The sequence below is a fragment of the Nicotiana tomentosiformis genome, chromosome 9, assembly GCF_000390325.3.
Source record: "Nicotiana tomentosiformis chromosome 9, ASM39032v3, whole genome shotgun sequence".
Lineage (NCBI taxonomy): Eukaryota > Viridiplantae > Streptophyta > Magnoliopsida > Solanales > Solanaceae > Nicotiana > Nicotiana tomentosiformis.
The window spans coordinates 90,071,803-90,094,305 of record NC_090820.1 but is presented as its reverse complement, the minus strand read 5'-3'; the positions used below and the strand labels follow the sequence as shown (position 1 = coordinate 90,094,305).

The following is a 22,503-nucleotide window of genomic DNA, read 5'->3' as shown; positions in this document are numbered from 1 at the left end:
CAAACAGCATCAAACTTCCTCAAAGTTCGTGGAAGCCCAACTACGAAATCCACGGTAATACGCTCCCATTTCCACTCCAGAATTTCAAATCTCTGAAGCAATTCTCCTGGTCCCTGATGCTCGTATTTCATATGTTGACAATTTAAACACCGAGCTACAAACCCAACTATATCTTTCTTCATTCGCCTCCACCAATCGTGCTACCTCAAATCATGATACATCTTCGCGACACCTGGATGAATGGAGTACCGCAAACCATGAGCTTCCAGGAGAATCAACTCACGGAAACCATTTACATTAGGCACACATAACCTGCCCTGTATCCGTAATACACCGTCATCTCCAATAGTAACTTCTTTTGCACCATTGTGATGAACCATGTACTTAAGGACAAACAGATGGTGATCATAATACTGGCGCTCTCTGATGTGATTATATAAAGAAGGTTGAGAAACCACACAAGCCAAAACTTTACTCGGCTCGGAAATATCCAATCTAACAAACTGGTTGGCCAAGGCCTGAACATCCAAGGCTAAAGGCTTTTCTGCTACCGGTAAGTATGCTAAGCTGCCCAAACTCTCCGCCTTACGACTCAAGGCATCGGCTACCACATTGGCCTTTCCGGGATGATAAAGAATAGTGATATCATAATCCTTAAGCAATTCTAACCACCTCCGTTGCCGCAAATTAAGATCCTTTTGTTTAAACAAATGTTGTAGACTACAGTGATCGGTATAAACCTCCCAATGGACACCGTACAAATAATGTCGCCAAATCTTCAAGGCATGAACAATAGCTGCTAACTCAAGGTCGTGGACCGGTTAACTCTTCTCATGTACCTTTAACTGTCTGGATGCATAGGCAATCATCCTACCGTCTTACATCAGCACTACGCCGAGACCAATACGCTATGCTTCATAATACACAGTATAAGACCCTGAACCTGTAGGCAACACCAATACTGGAGTTGTAGTCAAAGCTGTTTTGAGCTTCTAAAAGCTCTATTCATATTCATCCAACCACCTGAACAGAGCATCTTTCTAGGTCAGTTTAGTCATAGGCAATGCAATAGACAAGAAACCTTCCATGAAGCGACGATAATAACCGGCCAAGCCGAGAAAACTCCGAATCTCAGTAATTGAAAATGGTATGTGCCAACTCTGAACTGCCTCTATTTTCTTCGGATCGACCTTAATCCCTTCACTGGACACTATGTTTCCCAAGAATGCCACCGAACTAAGCCAGAATTCATATTTAGAAAATTTGGCATATAGTTTCTCCTCTCTCAGCCTCTGCAATACAATACCAAGTGTTGTGCATGCTACTCCTGGCTACGTGAGTACACCAGGATATCATCAATAAATACCACGACAAATGAGTCAAGATACGGATGGAATATGCTATTCATCAGGTGCATAAATGTTGTTGGGGCATTGGTTAGCCCATATGACATCATAAGAAATTCATACTGACCATCACGAGTCTTGAATGTCATTTTTAGAATATCTGAATCATGAAATTTCAACTAGTGATACCCCGATCTCAAATCAATTTTGGAGAATACCCTCGCTCCATGAAGTTGGTCAAATAAATCATCGATACACAACAAAGGATATTTGTTCTTGATTGTACTTTATTCAGCTGTCTGTAATCAATGCACATCCGTATAGTACCATCTTTATTTTTCACAAACAAAACTGGTGTACCCCAAGGTGACACACTAGGCCTAATAAACCCCTTATCAAGAAGTTACTGAAGTTGCTATTTCAATTCTTTTAACTCAATTGGTGCCATACGATATGGAGGAATATAAATGGGCTGAGTGCTCGACATCAAGTCAATACCAAAATCAATATCCCTGTCGGGCGGCATACCCGACATATCTGTAGGCAATACATCCGGAAAGTATCTCACTACCGGTGCTATAATGACCCGACCGGTCATTTTACTTTCTAGAATCCCATTCCCATAAATATGACTTCCCATACTTTCTTTTAATGCTTTATGACTTGCAGGGATGTTTAGTTCGGGATTTGGAAGGGTTCGGGTTGAAATCGGAACACTTAGTTCCTTATGTTGGCCTAAAAGATTAAGTTTGACTTCAGTCAACATTTTTTAGTAAACGACCTCAGAATTGAGATTTGATGGTTCCAATAGGTTCATATAATACTTTTGGACTTGGGCTTATGATCGGATCGGGCTTTGGATGACCCGGAAGCATTTTGGCGCCTAATAGTGAAAGTTGGTTCTTGAAGGTTTTAGAAGTTCTTTAAATTTGGTTGGGAGTGGGTTTGATGATATCAAAGCCCAAATGGAATTACGAGATCAGAAATAGTTTCGTAATGTCATTTAAGACATGCACGCAAAATTTTGGGTCATTCCGAGTAGTTTAAGTACGTTTCAGCGCATTCGAAGTAAATTGCAGAACTTGAGGTTCTTAAGTTTGATTCAATTAGTTTTAGGGTGTGATTCTTAGTTTTAATGTTGTTTCGAGCATTCTGAGAGTTTGAGCGAGTCTGTTTTATAATTCTAAACTTGTTGGTATGTTCAGGTGGAGCCCCGGGGGCCCCGAGTATCGATCGGACGAGGCTCGGACCAAGTTGGGAGCATGGAACCATAGTTGAAGCTCCCAGATCTGTCATAATCGCACATGCGCTTGGCCAGCCACAGGTGGGCACTCGCAAGTGCGAGCCACGAGCCGCAGAAGTGAGAGATCAAGGGCAGCCCAAGAATCGCAGATGCAAAAGATTGGGTGCACCTGCGCGAACGCAGGTGCGAGAGCTTTGGTCGCAGGTGCGACTAGGCCCGTAGAAGCGGCCCCTTCTGTCCGCAGATGCGGAGACTAGCCAGGTGAGGAAAAGGCGCACCTGGGAGGCATTTGCCGCAGGTGCGAGACCGCAGAAGCGGCCAAGGCACCACAGGAGAAAGTCGCTGGGCAGTGAGGGTTCATTTAATACGGACTCAGGCCATTTTTATCACATTTTCTCTCACTCTTGGGCGATTTGAGAGCTTTGAAGGAGGGAATTTCTACCTAGATTTGTGAGGTAAGTAATTTCTACTTAATGTGAGATAATACATAGATTATGGGTAGATCTTAACATGAAAATTTGTAGAAATCATAGGTTAGATGAAAAACCTAGGTTAGGATTAAAATGGAATTTTACCACGAAAATGATTATGGAACTTAGTAAAAATCATAGATTATGGGTAACAACTTTCTTCGAAACTTTCCATAATCCGGGCACATGGGCCCGGGGTGAATCTTAGGAATCCTGCATTTAGGGTTGGGAAATTTCTTTAATAGCAAGGGGTATGAACTATTAAGCGTAAATTGATTGATTTATATAATGTTTGACTAGTTTCGATTCATTTGGCATCAAATTTGGAGGTTTGAGCACGTTCTTGAATCGGGAAGTGGGCTTTGAGACGAGGTAAGTCTCATTTCTAACCTTGTAAGAGTGAATAGACTTTACCCTCCGGTCTTTGGGGGTGAGCGGAATGAGGATCCTCGGGATTTTATTGATAGGTGCAGGGACAGACTGCACAACGTGAGGATATTGGAGTCTCACGGGGTGGATTTCACTACCTTCCAGTTGGAGGGTAGAGCACGTAGGTGGTGATAGTCTTATCCTCTTGGTAGACCAGCAGATTCTCCTCCCATGACTTGGGGCCAGTTCATACGCCTATTCCAGGGAGTTCAGAGGTTCCCCAGCTAGGGGCAGAGGACAGTTCAGGAGGAGTCAGCCTAGTAGGCCCCCATATCCAGCACCTCCGCCTCCACGGGGTGATCCAGTGCGACCCTATTTCAGTTCCATGCCAGAGAGTTCATAACGCCCACCAGCTATACAAGGTCCTTCCAGTGGGTACTCCGGTCATCAGGGTTCTTCTAGTGCTTACTTCAGTGCCATGCCAGAGAGTTCATATCGCCCACCAGCTACTTAGGGTTCTTCTGGTGGGTATTCAGGCCATCAGGGTTAGACTTTAGGGCAGCAGATCACCGCGCTAAGAGGTTGTTTTGAGTGCAGGGATCTTAGTCATGTGCGGAGATTTTGCCCCAGGCTTCGGGGCAAGGCAGTGCAGCAGGGCCAGCAGCCCATGATTTCAGCTCCAGTAGTCATACCAGCCATACAGCTGCCCAGAGATGGAGGGCGGGTGGGTAGAGATTGTCTCATAGGTAAAGGTCAGGCAAGCGGAGGCCATGCGGGGGGCGCTCCAGCCAGATTTTATGCTTTTTCGGCCAGACCAGATACAATGGCCTCAGATGTCGTGATCATAGGTATTATCTCTATCTTCGGTAGGGATGCTTCAGTATTATTTGATCCAGGATCTACCTATTCGTATGTTTCATCCCTGTTTGCTCATTTTCTGGAGATTCCTCGCGAGTCCTTGGGTACTCCTGTTTATGTGTCCACTTTTATGGGCAATTCTGTTGTTGTGGATAGGATCTATTAGTCCTATGTGGTCACATTCTGTGGTTATGAGACCAGAGCGGACCTTCTGTTACTTGATATGACCGACTTTGAGGTCATCCTGGGCATGGACTGGTTATCCCCATATCACGCCATCCTTGATTTCCATGCCAAGACTGTTACCTTAGCAATGCTAGAGTTGCCTAAATTTGAGTGGAAGTGTTCGTCTGTCAGTACGTCTAGTCGGGTTATCTCTTTTCTGAAGGCTCGACATATGGTCGAGAAGGGTTGTTTGGCTTATCGAGCCTATGTTTGGGATATCACCGCAGAGTATCCGGCGATTGATTCAGTGCCAGTAGTTTGGGAGTTCGCCGATGTGTTTCCTTATGACCTTCCAGGCATGCCACCAGATCACGATATTGATTTCTGTATTGACATAGCTTTGGGTACTCAACCTATACCCATCCCACCATACCGTATGGCTCTGAAAGAGTTGAAGGAACAGTTTGAGGAGTTACTAGCAAAGGGTTCGTCAGGCCGAGTGTATTACCTTAGGGTGCACCAGTGTTATTTGTGATGTGCATTGATTATCGCCAGTTGAACAAAGTTACCATTAAGAACAAGTACTCGTTGCCGCGTATTGATGATTTGTTTGACCAGTTGCAGGGTGCTAGGGTGTTTTCTAAGATCGACTTAAGATCGGGATACCATCAGTTGAATATTCGGGTTTCAGATATTCCGAAGACTGCCTTCCATAATAGATATGGCCATTATGAGTTTCTAGTGTTGTCCTTCGGCTTGAACAATGCCCCAGAGGCATTTATGGATTTGATGAATAGGGTGTTTAAGCCTCATATTTATTCCTTTGTTATTGTCTTCATTGATGACATCTTGATTTAATCACGTAGCATGGAGGAGCGCAAGCAGCATTTGAGGGTGGTGCTTCAGACCTTGCGGGAGTAGAAGCTATATGCTAAGTTCTCCAAATGTGAGTTTTGGTTAGATTCCATGGCATTCTTGGGGCATGTGGTATCAGGCGAGGGCATTAAGGTGGATCCCAAAAAGATCGAGGCAGTTCAGAGTTGGCCTCGTCCTACTTCGGTGACTGAGATTAGGAGTTTCTTGGGGTTATCAGGGTATTACCGCCGGTTCGTGGAGGGCTTCTCATCTGTTGCAGCACCTTTGACTAGATTGACCCAGAAGGGTGTTCTATTTCGTTGGTCCGATGATTGTGAGGCGAGCTGTCAGAAGCTCAAGACAGGTTTGATTACAGCATCAGTTCTAGTGTTTCCTTCTGGTTCGGGGATGTATACGGTGTATTGCGACACTTCACGCGTTGGCTTGGTTTGTGTATTGATGCAGGAGACATTAAGGTCTCTTTTAATTTCCCCATACTTTTTTCCCATGAGCATGGTATTGCATATGCTTCACGTTAGCTGAAGCCCCATGAGAAGAATTATCCTGTGCACGATTTGGAGTTGGCCGCGATTGTTCATACTCTTAAGATCTGGAGGCATTACCTTTATGGGGTGTCCTGTGAGGTTTACACCGATCATCGCAGCTTGCAGCATTTGTTCAAGAAAAGGCATCTTAATTTGAGGCAGCGCAGATGGCTTAAGTTACTGAAGGATTATGACATCACTATTGTTTATCATCCGGGCAAGGCGAATGTGATCGCGGATGCCTTGAGCAGAAAGGCGGAGAGTATGGGTAGCTTGGCATTTATTTCAGCAGAGGAGAGACCACTAGCCTTGGACATTCAGTCCTTGGCTAACAGGCTTGTGAGGTTGGATATTTTAGAGCCCAGTCGAGTTCTTGCATGTGTTGTTGCCCAGTCTTCACTATTGGAGCAGATCAAGGCTCGACAGTTTGATGATCCACACTTGGAAGTTCTCAGAGGGACGGTACTACAGGGTGGTGCCAAGGAGGTTTCTATTAGCGAAGATGGTGTTCAGCGACTCCAGGGTCGTCTTTATGTTCCTAATGTCGATGATGTGAGGGAGAGGATTCTAGAGGAGGTGCACAGTTCTTGATATTCCATTCACCAATGTGCTACAAAGATGTATCGCGATCTGAAGCAGCATTTTTGGTGGCGGTGGATGAAGAAAGACATAGTTGAGTATGTAGCTAGATGCCTAAATTGCCAGCAGGTTAAGTATGAGCACCAGAGGCCAGGAGGACTACTCTAGTAGATGACTATACCCGAGTAAAAGTGGGAGCGCATCACTATGGACTTTGTAGTTGGGTTGCCGCTGACCTTGCGGAAGTTTGATACAGTTTGGGTCATTGTAGAAAGATTGACCAAGTCAGCACACTTCATTCCTGTGATGACTACATATCCTTCAGAGAGATTGGCCCGGATTTATATCCAGGAGATAGTTCGGCTACACGGTGTGCCTGTTTCTATCATTTCAGACAGAGGTCCTCAGTTTACTTCACATTTCTGGAGAGCTGTACAGAGTGAGTTGGGAACCCGCGTAGAGCTCATCACAGTATTTTACCCACAGACCGAGGTCAGTCAGAGCGGACAGTTCAGATATTGGAGGACATGCTTAGGGCATGTGTGATTGACTTTGGAGAGTAGTGGGATCGATTCTTTCCTTTGGCTGAGTTTGCTTACAACAACAGCTATCAGTCCAGTATCGAGATGGCTCAATTAGAGGCTTTATATGGTCGGCGATGTCGTTCTCCTATCGGGTGGTTTGAGCCCAGCGAGGCTAAGTTATATGGTACTGATTTGTTGAAGGATGCCTTGGACATGGTAAAGTTGATTCAGGAGTGACTCTGCATAGCACAGTCTAGACAGAAGAGTTACATGGATCAGAAGGTGCGGGATGTGTCATTTATGGTAGGCGAGAAGGTTTTCTTGAAAGTCTCGCCGATGAAGGGGATCATGAGATTTGGGAAGAAGAGCAAGTTGAGCCCAAGGTTTATAGGCCCATTTGAGGTGTTGAGGCAGGTTGGGGAGGTTTCTTATGATCTTGCTTTACCTCTTATCCTATCGGGAGTTCATCCGGTCTTCCATGTGTCTATGCTCCGGAGGTATCACGCCGACTTGTCATATGTGTTAGACTTCAGCACGATTCAGTTAGATGAGAGCCTGGGTTTTGAGGAGGAGCCAGTTGCCATTGTTTCTAGGCAGGATCGCCAGTTAATATCCAAGAGGATTTCTACGGTAAAGGTTCAGCGGAGGGGCCAACCAGTCGAGGAGGCGACCTGGAAGTCTGAGGAGGACATGCGGAGCCGATATCCTCACTTATTCAGCACTCCACGTATAATTCTAAACCCGTTCGAGGACGAACGCTTGTTTAAGAGGTGGGGAATGTAGCGACCCAACTAGTCATTTTGCTTTCTAGAACCCCGTTCCCCTAAATAAGACTTCCCATACGTGCTTTTACTACTTTATGACTTGCGGGGATGGTTAGTTCGGGATTGGGAAGGGTTCGGATTGAAATCAGAACACTTGGTTCCTTATGTTGGCCTAAAAGACTAAGTTTGACTTCGGTCAGCATTTTTTAGTAAACAACCTCAGAATCTAGATTTGACGGTTCCAATAGGTTCATATGATGATTTCAGACTTAGGCGTATGTTCGGATTGGGGTTTGGATGGCCCGGGAGCGTTTTGGCGCCTAATAGTGAAAGTTGGTTCTTGAAGGTTTTAGAAGTTCTTTAAATTTGGTTGGGAGAGGGTTTTGATGATATCGAGGGACAAACGGAATTCCTACATCGGGAATAGTTCTGTAATGTCATTTCATACTTGAACGCAAAATTTAGGGTCATTCCGAGTTGTTTAAGTACGTTTCGGCGCAATGGAAGTAAATTGAAGAACTTGAAGTTCTTAAGTTTGATTCAATTAGGCGTTCTGAGAGTTCGAGCGAGTCCGTTTTATGATTCTAAACTTGTTGGTATGTTCGAACGGTGCCACAACTGATTATCGATCGGACGAGGCTCGGACCAAGTTAGGAGCATGGAGCCACAATTGAAGCTCCCAGATCTTTCATAATCACACCTGTGCTTGGCCAACCGCAGGTGCGGGCTGGCAGGTACGAGCTACGATATGCATAAGCGAGAGATCAAGGGTAGCCCAGGAACCGCAGATGCAGAAGATTGGGCGCACCTGCGCGACCGTAGGTGCGAGAGCATTGGTCGCATGTGCGACTAGGCCCGCAGAAGCAGCCCCTTTTGTCCGCAGATGCGGAGACTGGCCAGGTGAGGGAAAAGCGCACCTGTGAGGCATTTTTCATAGGTGCGAGACCGCAGATGCAACCAAGGCACCGCAGAGGCGAAAGTCACTTGCCAGTGAGGGTTCATTTAATACAGACTTAGGTCATTGTTATCACATTTTCTCTCTCTTGAGCGATTTGAGAGCTTTGAAGGAGGGGATTTTGACCTAGAATTGTGAGGTAAGTAATTTCTACTTAATGTTAGTTTAATACATAGATTATGGGTAGATCTTAACATGAAAATTTGTAAAAATCATGGGTTAGATAAAAAACCTAGATTTTGATTAAAATTGAATTTTACCACAAAAATGATTATGGAACTTAGTAAAAATCATATATTTATGTTCCTGAGGTTATGGGTAACAACTTTCTTCGAAAATTTCTGGAATCCGGGCACGTGGGCCCGGAGGTGAATTTTAGGAATCCTGCATTTAGGGTTGGAAAATTGCTTTAATAGCGGGGGGTATGAACTTTTGAGCGTAAATTGATTTATTTATATAATGTTTGACTAGTTTCGAGTCGTTTGGCACCAAATTTGGAGGTTTGAGCACGTTTTTGAATCGGAAAGTGGGCTTTGAGACGAGGTAAGTTTCCTTTCTAACCTTGTAAGAGGAAAATTTCCCCATAGGCTAATTAACTAATATATGTGACTATTTGTGGGGGGCTACGTACGTAGGAAGTGATGAGAGTCTGTGCGTAGCTACTACTTATGCTAAAGTCCGGGTAGTCTAGGACCCCATTATACCATACTTGAAATAATTGCGCCTTTACTTATCAATTGAATTGCTTAAATCATAATTTCCATAATTGCAAGAGGATCCCAAAGGGATAAGTTTCACTTAATTGAGGGTATGGATAGAACATTTGATTGCCATTGAAAAACTTGTGTTTCTTTAAGTGTTTTCTATTAGTGGAGAGGGCCGAGCGCCTCGTCAGATTAAATAGATGCATCTATGGTTCGCGTCATTCGACTCTCGGCAGTACACAGTTTAAAAATCATTATGTTGGTTCGGGTCGTACGTCCTCGGCATTGTTTGCGCATGAATATTTTGGGATTCAATACTCATAACTAATATTGCTCCAATGTTTAAATGGAAGATAAATTTGGGATTTGTAATTGTGAAAAGGGGTATTTGCAATCACTTACTGTTGTGTTTTAGTATATTTATTATAATATATGCTTAGTTGTGATTTTAAATTCATTATCATTAGCCTTAGTAAATGTCAAGTCGACCCCTCGTCACTACTTATTCGAGGTTAGGTGGGACACATACTGGGTACATATTATTTTATGTACTCACGCTACTCTTCTGCACTTAACTGTGCAGGATCTGAGGCAGGTGCATCTGGATATCCATCTGGCACGCATTCTTGATCTAGGTTCGAGATTCCACGGTGAGCTGCCCGCCTGAGCCGTTCAACAGCATGCCAGAGTCCCCTTTTTATCTTGTTCCTGTCTATTCCTTTTCAGGCAGTAGGATAGATACCTTTTGTATATTTTACTAAGTTGCTCATATACTTGTGACACTAGATCTGGCACGTAATAGTAGACTTGTGATTTTGGGTTTTGTTCTTACGGTTATTAATGTTTCTCGTTGTTTTCATTTAATAATTTAAATCGGTTTTCATTGAATCTTTTAAGTAAAATAAAAAGATCACTACGTGGGAAAAATCGTTAAAATGGTAAATCATTAGGTTATTCATTGTTGGCTTGTCTAGCAACGGTGCTGGACGCCATCGCGGCCTGATATGGAATTGGGTCGTGACAGGTACTAAAACAATAGTAGGAGTATTTGCATCAACATGTCTCACAAAATCCAAATATGACAAACACCCCTTCCCAACCATACGTTGGGCTTTCAAATAAGAAATTACCCTACAAGGAACATCATCTAGAGAACCTCTCCATTCGAACTTCGGCAACCCCAGCATTGCCAACGTCATGATTTTTGCGTGACAGTCCAGAATAGCATGACATGGAGACAACCAATCCATACCCAGAATTACATCAATATCAACTATACTGAGCAGTAAGAGATCAACTCTAGTCTCCAGTCCCCCAATGGTTACCACAGAAAAGCGATATACACGGTCCACAATAATAGTATCGCCCACCAGCGTAGATACACGAACATGTGAAACTAAGGACTCACGGGGCATATCCAGATAATGAGTAAAGTACGATGATACATAAGAATATATAGAACTAGGGTCAAATAATATAGAAGCTTCCATGTAGTACACTGAGACAATACTTGTGATCACTGTATATGAGGCAACGACATCTGGCCTAGAAGGAAAAGCATAGAATCGGGCATGACCGCCACCTGCTCGGCCTCCCCCTCTTGGGCTACCCCTAGCTTCCTGACCCCCACCTCGAGCTGGCTGGGCGGGTGGTGAAGTAACTGGTGCTGAAGTCGTAGTCTGACTCCTCTGCTGCACTGGACCTCCCGAGCGACGAGGACACTGCCTCCATATATACCCAAATTCTCAGCACTCAAAGCAGCTCCCCGGTACTAGTGGTGGTGCTGACTAAATCGGGCCCCGAGAACAAAAATAACTACTAGAAGCACCCGGTGCAAATAAACCCCAAACGGAAGAGGCACGGGACGAATTTTGGGCTAGAAGGGTACTGAGAGATGACTGACCCTGATGAGAGCTGTATGAACCATGGCCGGATGACGCACCATGGTGAACTGGACGACCCGTTTGAGCGTGTCTATAAGACCGACCCCTACCGCAGTAAAATTGAGCCCCTGAAGGAACACCGCTGAAATCACCTGGACCACGAGGCCTCTTGGCCTCCCTCTCTCCACGTACCTGACTACGGACCATCTCTATCTGCTGAGCAATGTCAACTACATCATCAAAAGTAGCACCAGATACTCTCTCTCCCGAGTCATAAGTAACCCCAGCTGATATGTGAGGCCATCAATGAACCTCCTAATCCTCTCCCTTTCAGTGGGAACCAACCAAACTGCGTGAAGAGCTAACTTAGAAAATCTCATCTCGTACTGCGTCGAAGACATGCCATCCTGACGTAATTGCTCAAACTGTCTGTGAAGCTCCTCTCTGCGAGACTGCGGCACGAACTTCTCCAAAAGAAGAACAGAGAACCCTTTCCATGTAAGTGGCACTGCACCAACCGGCATGCGCCTCTCATAAGCCTCCCAACATCTGAAGGCAGCTCCAAAAAACTGAAAAGTAGTGAACGAGACCCTACTAGCCTCCAAAATACCCGTTGTCTGAAGCATTCGCTGACACTTATCCAGAAATCCCTGAGCATCCTCTGACTCAGCACCGCTAAATGATGGAGGTCGAAGCCTCCCAAATCTCTCAAGTCTTTTCTGCTTATCATCTGCCATAGCAGGGACTACCTGGGCCTAAGCAGCTGCAACTGGCTGGGTTGGTATTGCCCCCGGTATTTGAAGTCCCTGAACTACCTGATCTGGAGTAAAGGCAATAGGGGTATGAGTACCTCCCGCGGCCTGAGAAGTGGCAGGTGCGGCCTGAGCCAAAACCACCTTATCAAGACCAGTGCAAACTGTCAATATCTAGGCCAAAGTCTCCTGAAGGCCTGGAATCTCAATGGGCATAGCTCGTTCCTGAGTTGGTCCTGTCGGCTCAGCTATATCTGGAATAGGCTCCTGAGCTGGAGCAATTGGTGGTGCTACAGGTGTTGCTCCAAACGATGTACGAGCGACACCTCGACCTTTACCTCAGCCTCGGCCTCTACCACAACCCCGACCTCTCGCGGCCCTAACTGGTGGCACTGGTGGCTGACCGTCGGATCTGGTAGTATGTGTTCACACCATTTGTGAGAGAATAGAATAACAAAATTTTAGTTTTCTGAATCAACAAGTTCGCACGATAGAATACAAGAAAGTGAAATTTTCCTAAGGGTTCGGCAGCCTCTCGAAGATAAGTACATACGTCTCCGTATCGATCCGCAAGACTCTACTAAACCCGCTCATGACTTGTGAGACCTATGTAACCTAGGTTCTGATACCAACTTGTCACGATCCCAAAATCACATATGTCGTGATGACGCCTATCTCGATACTAGGCAAGCCAACAACCTCAATAAACCACAATTTCTTTTAAGATTTAAAACATAATATCTAAATTTAATAGAAAACCCCATACACACTGATATAAATACACTCCCAAAACTTGGTGTCACTGAGTACATGAGCATCTATAGATTACAAGTCTCGAAAATCTGGTCTATAATAATTCGAGGTCAAATACAATAAATAAAAGGATAGGGAATGTGAGACAAGGCCTTCAAAATATAGCAGCTACCTTTGAATCTCCGGAAAATCTATTGTGTGAAAGAATCAACACCCACTATGTCTGGGATCACCTGGATCTGCACACGAAATGCATGGTGTAGTATGAGTACAACCAACTCACTAAGTAACAATAATAAATAAGGAACGAAAAGTAGTGACGAGCTTCTCAGCTAAGTCCAAACAGTACTTTTCAACATAAAAGGGTAGGCATGTTCTCAAGTTCAACATTTAAAATTTCACACAAATTTACTAATCAAATTTGAGTGAAACGGAAAATAATGTTTTTCCAAAATTTTCAAAATAGTGATATATGACAGCTGAAATGCAGCAAATAATGAAATCAATGCATCCTCTCAGACTAACAGGCACTCAGTCCTCCCATTGACTCCAACCTCACAGTCACTCATTTCTCACAGTCACTCATTCCTCACAATCACTCAGCAATCGACACTCGGCACTCGCACTCAGTATGTACATGTGCTCACTTGGGGTGTGTCCTAACTCCGGAGGGGTTCCTTCAGCCCAAGCGCTATATCAAACCAAACATGGCATATAACAATGAAACATATTGCGGCGCGCATCTCGATCACATAAATATCTTCACAATTAGGCCTTCGTCCACACTTAGTCATCAACCTCTCCGGTCTCCAAGCTCAAGATGTCATGAAAATTAGCCCAAAAATGATAATATGATGTATCAATAAATAGCAACAGGGACTGAGATAGGATATGAAATGAATGAACATGGCTAAGTGTGAAATTATAATTTGAGAATATAATTCAACCACGGAAATGACCCCAGTAGGTACCAACAATAAGAACATATGTCCAAGCATGATTTTTAATACGAGTCTCAGCTAAATTTTCTCTAACACGTAAGGAATGTACGGATATCAACACATTATTCAACTATACAACTCCATAAAATTTGACCAAGTCACAAATCCTACGGTGCATGCCCACACGCGCGTCACCTAGGATTTGTGTCACCTCAAAACCAATTACATAACACATAATCTGGGGTTTCACACCCTTAGGACCAAATTTAGAACTGTTACATACCTCAACCCGTGTAATTCTTTACTCTGCTATGCCTTTGCCTCGTGAATTGGCCTCCAAACGCCTCGAATCTACCCAAAAATAATTCAATTCAACCAATAAAATTTATTGGAATTAATTCCATAAGAAAATATTAATTTTCCATCAAAATCCGAAATTTACTCAAAAATCGCTAGCGGAGCCCACGTCTCGGAACCTGACAAAAGTTAGAAAATCCGAAATCCCATTCAACCACGAGTCTAACCATACCAATTTTATCAAAATATGACCTCAACTCGACCCTCAAATTCTTAAATTAAACCAAGAGGGTTTTCTAAATATTTTGACTTAATTCACCCATTAAATATTAAAAACAACCATGGATTCGGGTAATTTGATAAATAATGAGTTAAGAACACTTACCCCGTTGTTTTTCTTGAAAATCTCCTAAAACTCTCCTCTTCCCAAGCTACAATCCGTCAAAAATGGAAATTTCAGAACTTAAACCTTATGTCCAAACCTCTCTTCTTCGCGAACGCGACAGGTCCCTCGCGTTCGCGAAGCACAAAATCGTGCTGCCCAACATTGCTCTTCGCAAACGCGAGACACTACTCGCGAACGTGATTCTTTACCGAGCTCTTCTTCGCAAGGGCAAAAACCCATGCCCACTATTTTTTCCTTCGCGAACGCGATGAACAACCTCGCCTGACCTCAACTCCTCTTCGCGAACGTGATACCCCCTCGCGAACGCGAAGGGAAAATCTTGCCTGCCTCAAATTCCCCTTCGCAAACACGAGGACCCACTTCCGAACGCAAAGAAGGAAACCAGAAAAATACACCAACAGTATTCAGCCACCAAGCCAAGTCCAAAAATGATCTGTCACCCATTCGAAACTCACCCGAGGCCCCCAAGATCTCAACCAAACATACCATCAAGTCCCCTAAGATCATACAAACTTAGTCAAACCCTCAAATCACCTCAAACAATGTTAAAACTATCAATCATACCCCAATTCAAGCCTAATGAACTTTGAAATTTCAAGTTTCCATAAACGACGCCGGAACCTATCAAATCAAATCCGATTGACCTCAAATTCTTTTTGCACACAGGACATAAATGACATAAAGGGACCTATTAAAATTTTTAGAATCGTATTTCAACCCCGATATCAAAAAGTCAACTCCCCGGTCAAACTTCCCAAAAATTCGACTTTCGCCATTTCAAGCCTAATTCTACTACGGACCTCCAAATAATTTACCGGACACGCTCCTAAGTCCAAAATCGCCATACAGAGCTATTGGAATCATCAGAGTTAAATTCTGAGATCGTTTACACATAAGTCAATATCCGATTAACTTTTCCAACTTAAGTTTTCAATTATGAGACTAAGTGTCTCATTTCACTCCGAAATCCTTCTGGACTCGAACCAACTAATCTGGTAAGTCATAAAATAACTGTAAAGCATAAATTGAGCAGTAAATGGAGAAACGGGGTTGTAATACTCAAAACGACTCGCCGGGTCATTACACAAACCCTTCCAGTTGTTTGGAACGGGAATAAAGAAGATTTTATTAGTGAAAGTTTACTATATTCTACCATTTGGGATCAACTTGAAAAATTGCAACTGTCTGAAAATATGAGGGAAAAAACAGATCCTGCCTTTTGTGATTACTTGATGAAAATTGGAAATGGGCAAGAGAGGGTAAACTTTAATAATAAAATTGAACTTCCAGATTCTATGATTACTCCTTTTATAACTGAAGAAGAATCTCTAAACCATTCGCTATGACATTCTCAAATGTACACACATCCTCCTCTAATTCTTTTCTTGCAGATTCTCGCGTTGTTCTAACGACGAAGAATGATTTTGTAAATGAAATCAACGATATTCTTATAGCAAAATTTCCATAAAAAGCTACTCAATTTATTGGTGTTGACGAAACCGTTGAACCTAATGATCAAAGTCAATTTGAAGACCTATTACACACTTTGAATCATGTTGGTTTGCCTCCTTACAAATTAACTTTGAAAGAGAACTACCCATTATATTGATGCACAATTTGAATCCGTATGAAAGTTTACGCAATGGTACATGATTGATATGCTGTGATATTAAGACACATGTTATCAGTGCTAAGATTGCGACAGGCGATTTTAAAAATAAGCACGTATATATCCCAAGAATACCATTATTATCGTCACAAGACTAAAGATTACCAGCTCAATTTAAAAGAACAAAATTCTCAATAAGATTATGCTACGCTATGAATATAAATAAGGTGCAAGGTCAGACTCTGAATTTCGTCGGAATATATTTGCGAGAACCTAATTTACACACGATCAACTTTATGTTGCCTTATCAAGAACAAAGAGTTCAAATTGCGTCAAAGTGCTGATACGGCCGTCCGCACTAGCAAACCGTGATGACCATTCTACATATAATATTGTTTATGACGAAATTATCCAAAGAGCGTCTTTGTAAGTCTTCTGCTACCCCAAAATACAATAATTTTTCTGTTTTATTTTGTCCTTTTACTCACGTACATTTTGTTTCATTTTTTATACGCTTACCAGTACTCACATCTATTTTTTGTTTCTTTTTGGTCAAATAGGCGATGAGGTTAAGACTCGACTTCTACTTATCTCGAGCTCCGAAACAAGGTCAGTAATGAAAGTTCACCATCATAGATTTGTATTACTGCTTATAAGATCTTATTTGATCAGATAAGATTGATCCACTTGTTTTACCACCTGCTAATGCCTCACTATTTCAACGTTTCCCTAAAGTTACTTGGAATCTTGTGTTAGACTATGTCATTTACCTATGCAGTTCATGCTTACTTTTTGAAAATCAAAAGAAATTACTGTCATGTCTGAAATCACCCCAACATATATACTAATCAGCTACTGAGTTATTTAAGGCTGCGTCAATGTTTTCCATTTTGGTTACTTGCGACGAACATAATTACAATAACAGAAAAGAGCCAACTAATTATATGAAGTGTTCCAATAAGAACCTCCCAGCTGATTGAATGATGTGTCAAGACCCAAAATTCAACTAGTTGTGATGACACATAACCTCACTCGTTAGGTAAGTCAAATAACAACAATCTGATTTAATTAATTTAACTAACTCTAATACACTTCCCAAGGACTGGTAGTACAAATCACGAGTTTCTAAGATTTAGAATTTGCAAAGCTGATATGAAATAAAATATTTTATCTGTTTGAAATATACATGAACAGATTAATGATTCTAAAGCTACAAACAACAAGAGGCAGCTATGACCGCATTGCGGAAACATCTTCAATGCTAGCTTCCATTATACACCGTAACATCAGCATCCAAAATCTGCACACAAGGTGCAGAAGTGTAGTATGGGTACAACCGACCCCATGTACTCAGTAAGTATTTTGTCTAAACGCGCCGAAGTAGTGACGAGGATTTCTAGTAAAAATATATTCACTGTTATAACTTGTGCAATATACTAACAATAGAAACTATTATAGAACATAACAGATAAGGGTACAATGAAACAACTATGCGAGGCAGAAAAAGATTACTAGAGAAATCAAATAGCAAATTCATAACTTTCCTGGTGTGAGAAATATATTGAAGATATCACATCAAATGGACGATAACACATTTGTGCACTTGTCTCATTTTTACCCTATATATATATATATATATATATATATATATATATATATATATATATATATATATATATATATATGTAGATCAAATACATGTAACATCCTTCGTGGATTTATCTCTTTCTTATCGCGCATACATGTAACAGCACCAACTAGGTGGGAGAAATACCAATAACAATAAAAGAGATAAGGTGGTAGGCACACAAAAAGCATCAACGAACAAAGCAGTATGTATAGACCACGAAAACAGGTTGGGGAAAAGGGGAATAGAAATTACGACAGCAAATAGAAAGGAAAAATATAATTTCACTAATTAGCATGGTAGAGGGCTTAGATGCAAATATAACAAACAAGAAGAAAATTATACTATTTAAAAGTTAAACAAATAGAAGACATGGATAACACAATAATACTTTGGGTAGAGGACACAGAAGGAACAACGACTACAAGTCACATAGAAAACATAAGTACACAATAACAACTCAAAATAAATCCATGATTGTATACACAACGAAAATATATCTCAATATAATGTATGTCACTTGTCCTCACCTGCACGGAAACACCCTTCGCGCCATGAACATATGATAATATAAAATAATGGTACGGCATCACCCTTCATGTTTTTCACTCCTCCTCACATGATAATGTAAATGAAATGGCACGGTATTATCCTTCGTGCATAATATTGTATATGAATGGTATGGTATCACCCTTCGTGCTTTATACTTTTTGAAATGGCACGGCATCACCCTTCATGCTTTACATTCTCACATGATACAATAATAACAACAATAACAACGACCTAGTAAAATCCAACAAAGTGAGGTTTGGGGAGGGTAGTGTGTATGCAGACCTTACCCCTACCCCGATGGGATAGAGATACTATTTTCGATAGACCCTCGACTCAGGAAGACAGGAATAAAATAAGAAGAGACAATTCATTAGTAACATCAGCATAAACCATAGAAATAGTAACAGAAGCATAAAAATCAAAAAATAGATGACATGCAATAATAATAACTAGTAATTAAGGCCCGAGGCTAAGAAAAACAGAAACTCCCTCACATGATAATGTATATGAAATGGCACGGCATAACCCTTCGTGCTTTACACTCTCCATCACATGATAATGTATATAAAATTATACGGCATCATCCTTTGTGCTTTACACTCTTCCTTACCAAGCACATGTATATCATTAACAAGCATGGTAGGAAGCATAAATAACATCAAGGAGAGTGTTTAAACGAATGTTCCAAATTGAACATTAATCACAACTTTCAAGCGAATAACAATTCAATAAACTTCAAGTACTTTATTATTCCAGTATTTCAACAAGCCTCAAAAACGATCTTCAACTAATGTATAGAATTCAAAATCTCAAGAATAACGATTGTAGAGTCGTATCTCTAATTAAGTATAATAACAGCCGGATTTAGCACATCAGTAATTTTTACAAAAGTCCGTCAGATTTTTAATCAAATTATAATAAGCCAAATAAGGGTTTCTAGCATTTAATGTCATATTCATAGAAATATAGAAGTCAAGAAGATATGAAACAAGAGTGCCACATAATTCTACAAAGCACAATAAATCGTATAATTTACCCCCGTGCATGATTAACCCTGGCACATGCATATATGCTCGTCACATCATATATATATATATATATATATATATATATATATATATATATATATATCACCCCCGCATGTAACAAACATTGGAAATTAGTAGGAAAATTTCCTCAACAAAGTTAGGCAAAACACTTACTTCAAACAAGCCAATTCCAATGACGAGCAAGCTAAATTGCTCCAAAAATTCTATTATGCTCGTATCAACTTCCGAACGGCTTGAATCTAGTCACAATTAATTCAATTCAGTCAACACAAATTATAGAAATTAATTTCATATTAAAATACTAATTTTTTCACAAAATCCAAAATTATACTAAACAATCACCAGTGAGGCCCACGCCCGGAGCCCGACAAAAGTTATAAAATATTAACGCCTATTCAAGCACGAGTCCAACCATACCAAATTTACCAAATTCCGACCACATGTAACGACCCGGCCGGTCGTTTTGAGTATTACAGCCTTGTTTCTCCATTTACTGCTCAATTTATGCCTTATAGTTGATTTATGACTTATCGAGTTAGTTGGTTCGGGTCCGGAAAGATTTTGAATGAATTGAGACACTTAGTCTCATAATGAAAAGTTTAAGTAGGAAAAGTTAACCGGATGTTAAATTATGAGTAAACAACCTCAAAATTTAATTCTGATTATTCATATAGCTCTGTATGGTGATTTTGGACTTAGGAGCGTATCCGAAAAATTATTTGGAGGTCCGTAGTGGAATTACGCTTGAAATGGCGAAAGTTAAATTTTGGGAAGTTTGATCGAGGGGTTGACTTTTGTATATCGGGGTCGGAATCCAATTTTAGAAATTGGAATAAGTCTATAATGTGAAATGTGAAATGTGACTTGTGGAAGTTAAAGTTTCAAAGTTCATTATGCTTGAATCCGTGTGTAATTCGTGTTTTTGATGTTGTTTGAGATGGTTTGAGGATTCGACTAAGTTCGTATTGGGATATAAGACTTGTTGGTATGTTTTGTCGAGGTCCCGGGGGCCTCGGGTTGATTTAGGGGGGTTAACGGACCAAAGTTTGAAGTTGAAGAATTTCTGAAGATTTGCTGGTTCTGGTATGATCGCACTTGCGGAAAAGGGCTCATAGGTGCGATGGTCGTAGAAGCGATTGTACACACGCAGAAGCGAGGGTCTTCACAGGTGCGGTGCTTGTTATGCAAAAGCGCGACCGCAGGTGCAGTCCTAGGCATCGCAGAAGCGATCATGGATGGCCAAGCTGTTCTCGCAGAAGCGAGATTTTTCCACAGAAGCGAGGGTCGCAGGTGCGAACTCTTGACCGCATCTGCAAAAGTGCTGGACAGAACCCTTTAAGTTTGGAGTTTCGCTATATTTCACCATTTTTGGATTTTGGAGCTCGGCTTGGGCTATTATGGAGAGAAAGTTTTCCACACAACTTTGGGGTAAGTGTTCTTGACTCCCTTGGGATTATATTTCATGAATTAATCTTCATATTTAGTGTAAGATTATCGAATCTACAAGAGAAATTGAAGAAAAATTCTATAATCTCATAAACCGAATTCTCAAGTTTTGAACATCGATTTGGAGTCGGAATTGAGTTAAATTAGTATGGTTAAACTTATAATTGGATGGGCTGTCGGATTTTGTGAGTTTCGTCGGATTCTGAGACGTGGTCCCCACATGCGATTTTTGAGCTAAATTTCGGATGTTTATGGAAAACTTGCATTTTCTTATGGAATTAATTACAATAAATTTTATTAACTAAATCAAATTATTTGTGACTAGATTCTAGGCGTTTGGAGGCCAATTCACGAGGCAAAGGCTTAGCGGAATAAGAATTTCACGGTTTGAGGTAAGTAATAGTTACAAATCTGGTTCTGAGGGTATGAAACCCCAGACTTTGTATCATGTGCGTATTTTTGAGGTGACGCACATTCTTGGTGACGTATGGGCGTGCACCGAGGGGATTGTGACTTGGTTCGTCCCGTGAAAACTGTAAAGTTGAATAACTTGTTGTTAGCTATGTGCTCTCTATGTGTTGTGGAAATTTGACAGTAAGTCATGTTAGAAATCATGTTTAGGCTATATGTTGGTACTGTTGGGACCCACGGAGGTCGTGTACATGTTGAACTGTCTGCTTAATTGTTGTTTTGTACTCAATCACAGTTTACTTTACTATTTTATCTCGGTCTCTATTGTTCAATATTGATGCATCATATCATTGATGTTTGGGCTGATTTAATGATTGTGACTTGAGAGCCCGAGACACTGGAGAGATTTATGACTGATCGAGGCCGATGGCCTGATTGTGAGATATTATACTATTGCAAGTGAGTTGTCCGTGCGGATTATAGCGCTTGGGTTGTAGGAGACCCTCCGGAGTCTGTACACCCCCAGTGAGCGCGGGTACCCATTGAGTGTGAGTGCTGAGGGGTGGGAGTCTAGTGAGTGATTGTTGTCCTGAGAGGTTGTACTTGTTTTTTATTTGTTGTTGCATTTAGTTGCTATCTGTCATTGTTGTGAAATTTTCTGAAAGATTTTATATCTGGAATACATGAACTTGAACTGTATAGAATTGATTTGACTTAAAATGCTGGATTTGAAAGCATGTCTATTCTTTGCTGGAATTACTGAAAATGAACTATAACTGTGTAGCTCGTCACTATCTTCATTTTCTTATTTATTATTGTTACTTACTGAGTTGGTTATACTCATACTACACCCAGCACTTCGTGTGCAGATCCAGGTGTCCTCGGCATAGCAGGTGTTGATTCTTTCGCGCAGTTGATTTTCTGGAGATTTTGAGGTAGTTGTCATATTTCGTAGACCTTGTCTCTTATTTCCTATCTCCTTGTTTACTGTATTTGGTCTTAGACTATTATAGACCGTATTTCTAGACTTATATTTATATTAGATACTCATGTACTCAGTGACACCAGGTTTTGGGAGTGTTTGTATCGGAAATTGTGAGGCCTTTTATTAAACTCAAATTATTATGTTTTTCAAACTTTAAAAAATTATCGTTTATTGAAATTGTCGGCTAGCCTAGTATTGAGATAGACACCATCACGACAGGTTAGGATTTTGGGTCGTGACAAGTTGGTATCAGAGCCTTAGGTAACATAGGTCTCGCGAGTCATGAGTAGGTTTAGTAGAGTCTTGCGGATCGGTACGGAGACATCTGTACTTATCTTTGAGAGGCTACCGAACCCTTAGGAAAAATTTACTTTCTTGTATTCTATCATGCGGAATTGATTCAGCTTGAAACATA

At 41.4% G+C, this 22,503-nt stretch overlaps 1 protein-coding gene across 1 annotated transcript; it reads left to right on the top strand.

Moving 5' to 3' along the window:
* Nucleotides 1-7,224: 7,224 nt before the first annotated feature.
* On the top strand, nucleotides 7,225-7,737 carry LOC138899176 (uncharacterized). The gene has a single exon (XM_070185305.1). The coding sequence runs from the start codon at nucleotides 7,225-7,227 to the stop codon at nucleotides 7,735-7,737; it is 513 nt and encodes a 170-aa protein (XP_070041406.1).
* The last annotated feature ends 14,766 nt before the right edge of the window (nucleotides 7,738-22,503 follow it).

Excerpts from the sequence above, each read along its gene's own strand:
- LOC138899176 (XM_070185305.1), top strand. The coding sequence starts at position 7,225 with ATGGATCAGAAGGTGCGGGATGTGTCATTTATGGTAGGCGAGAAGGTT.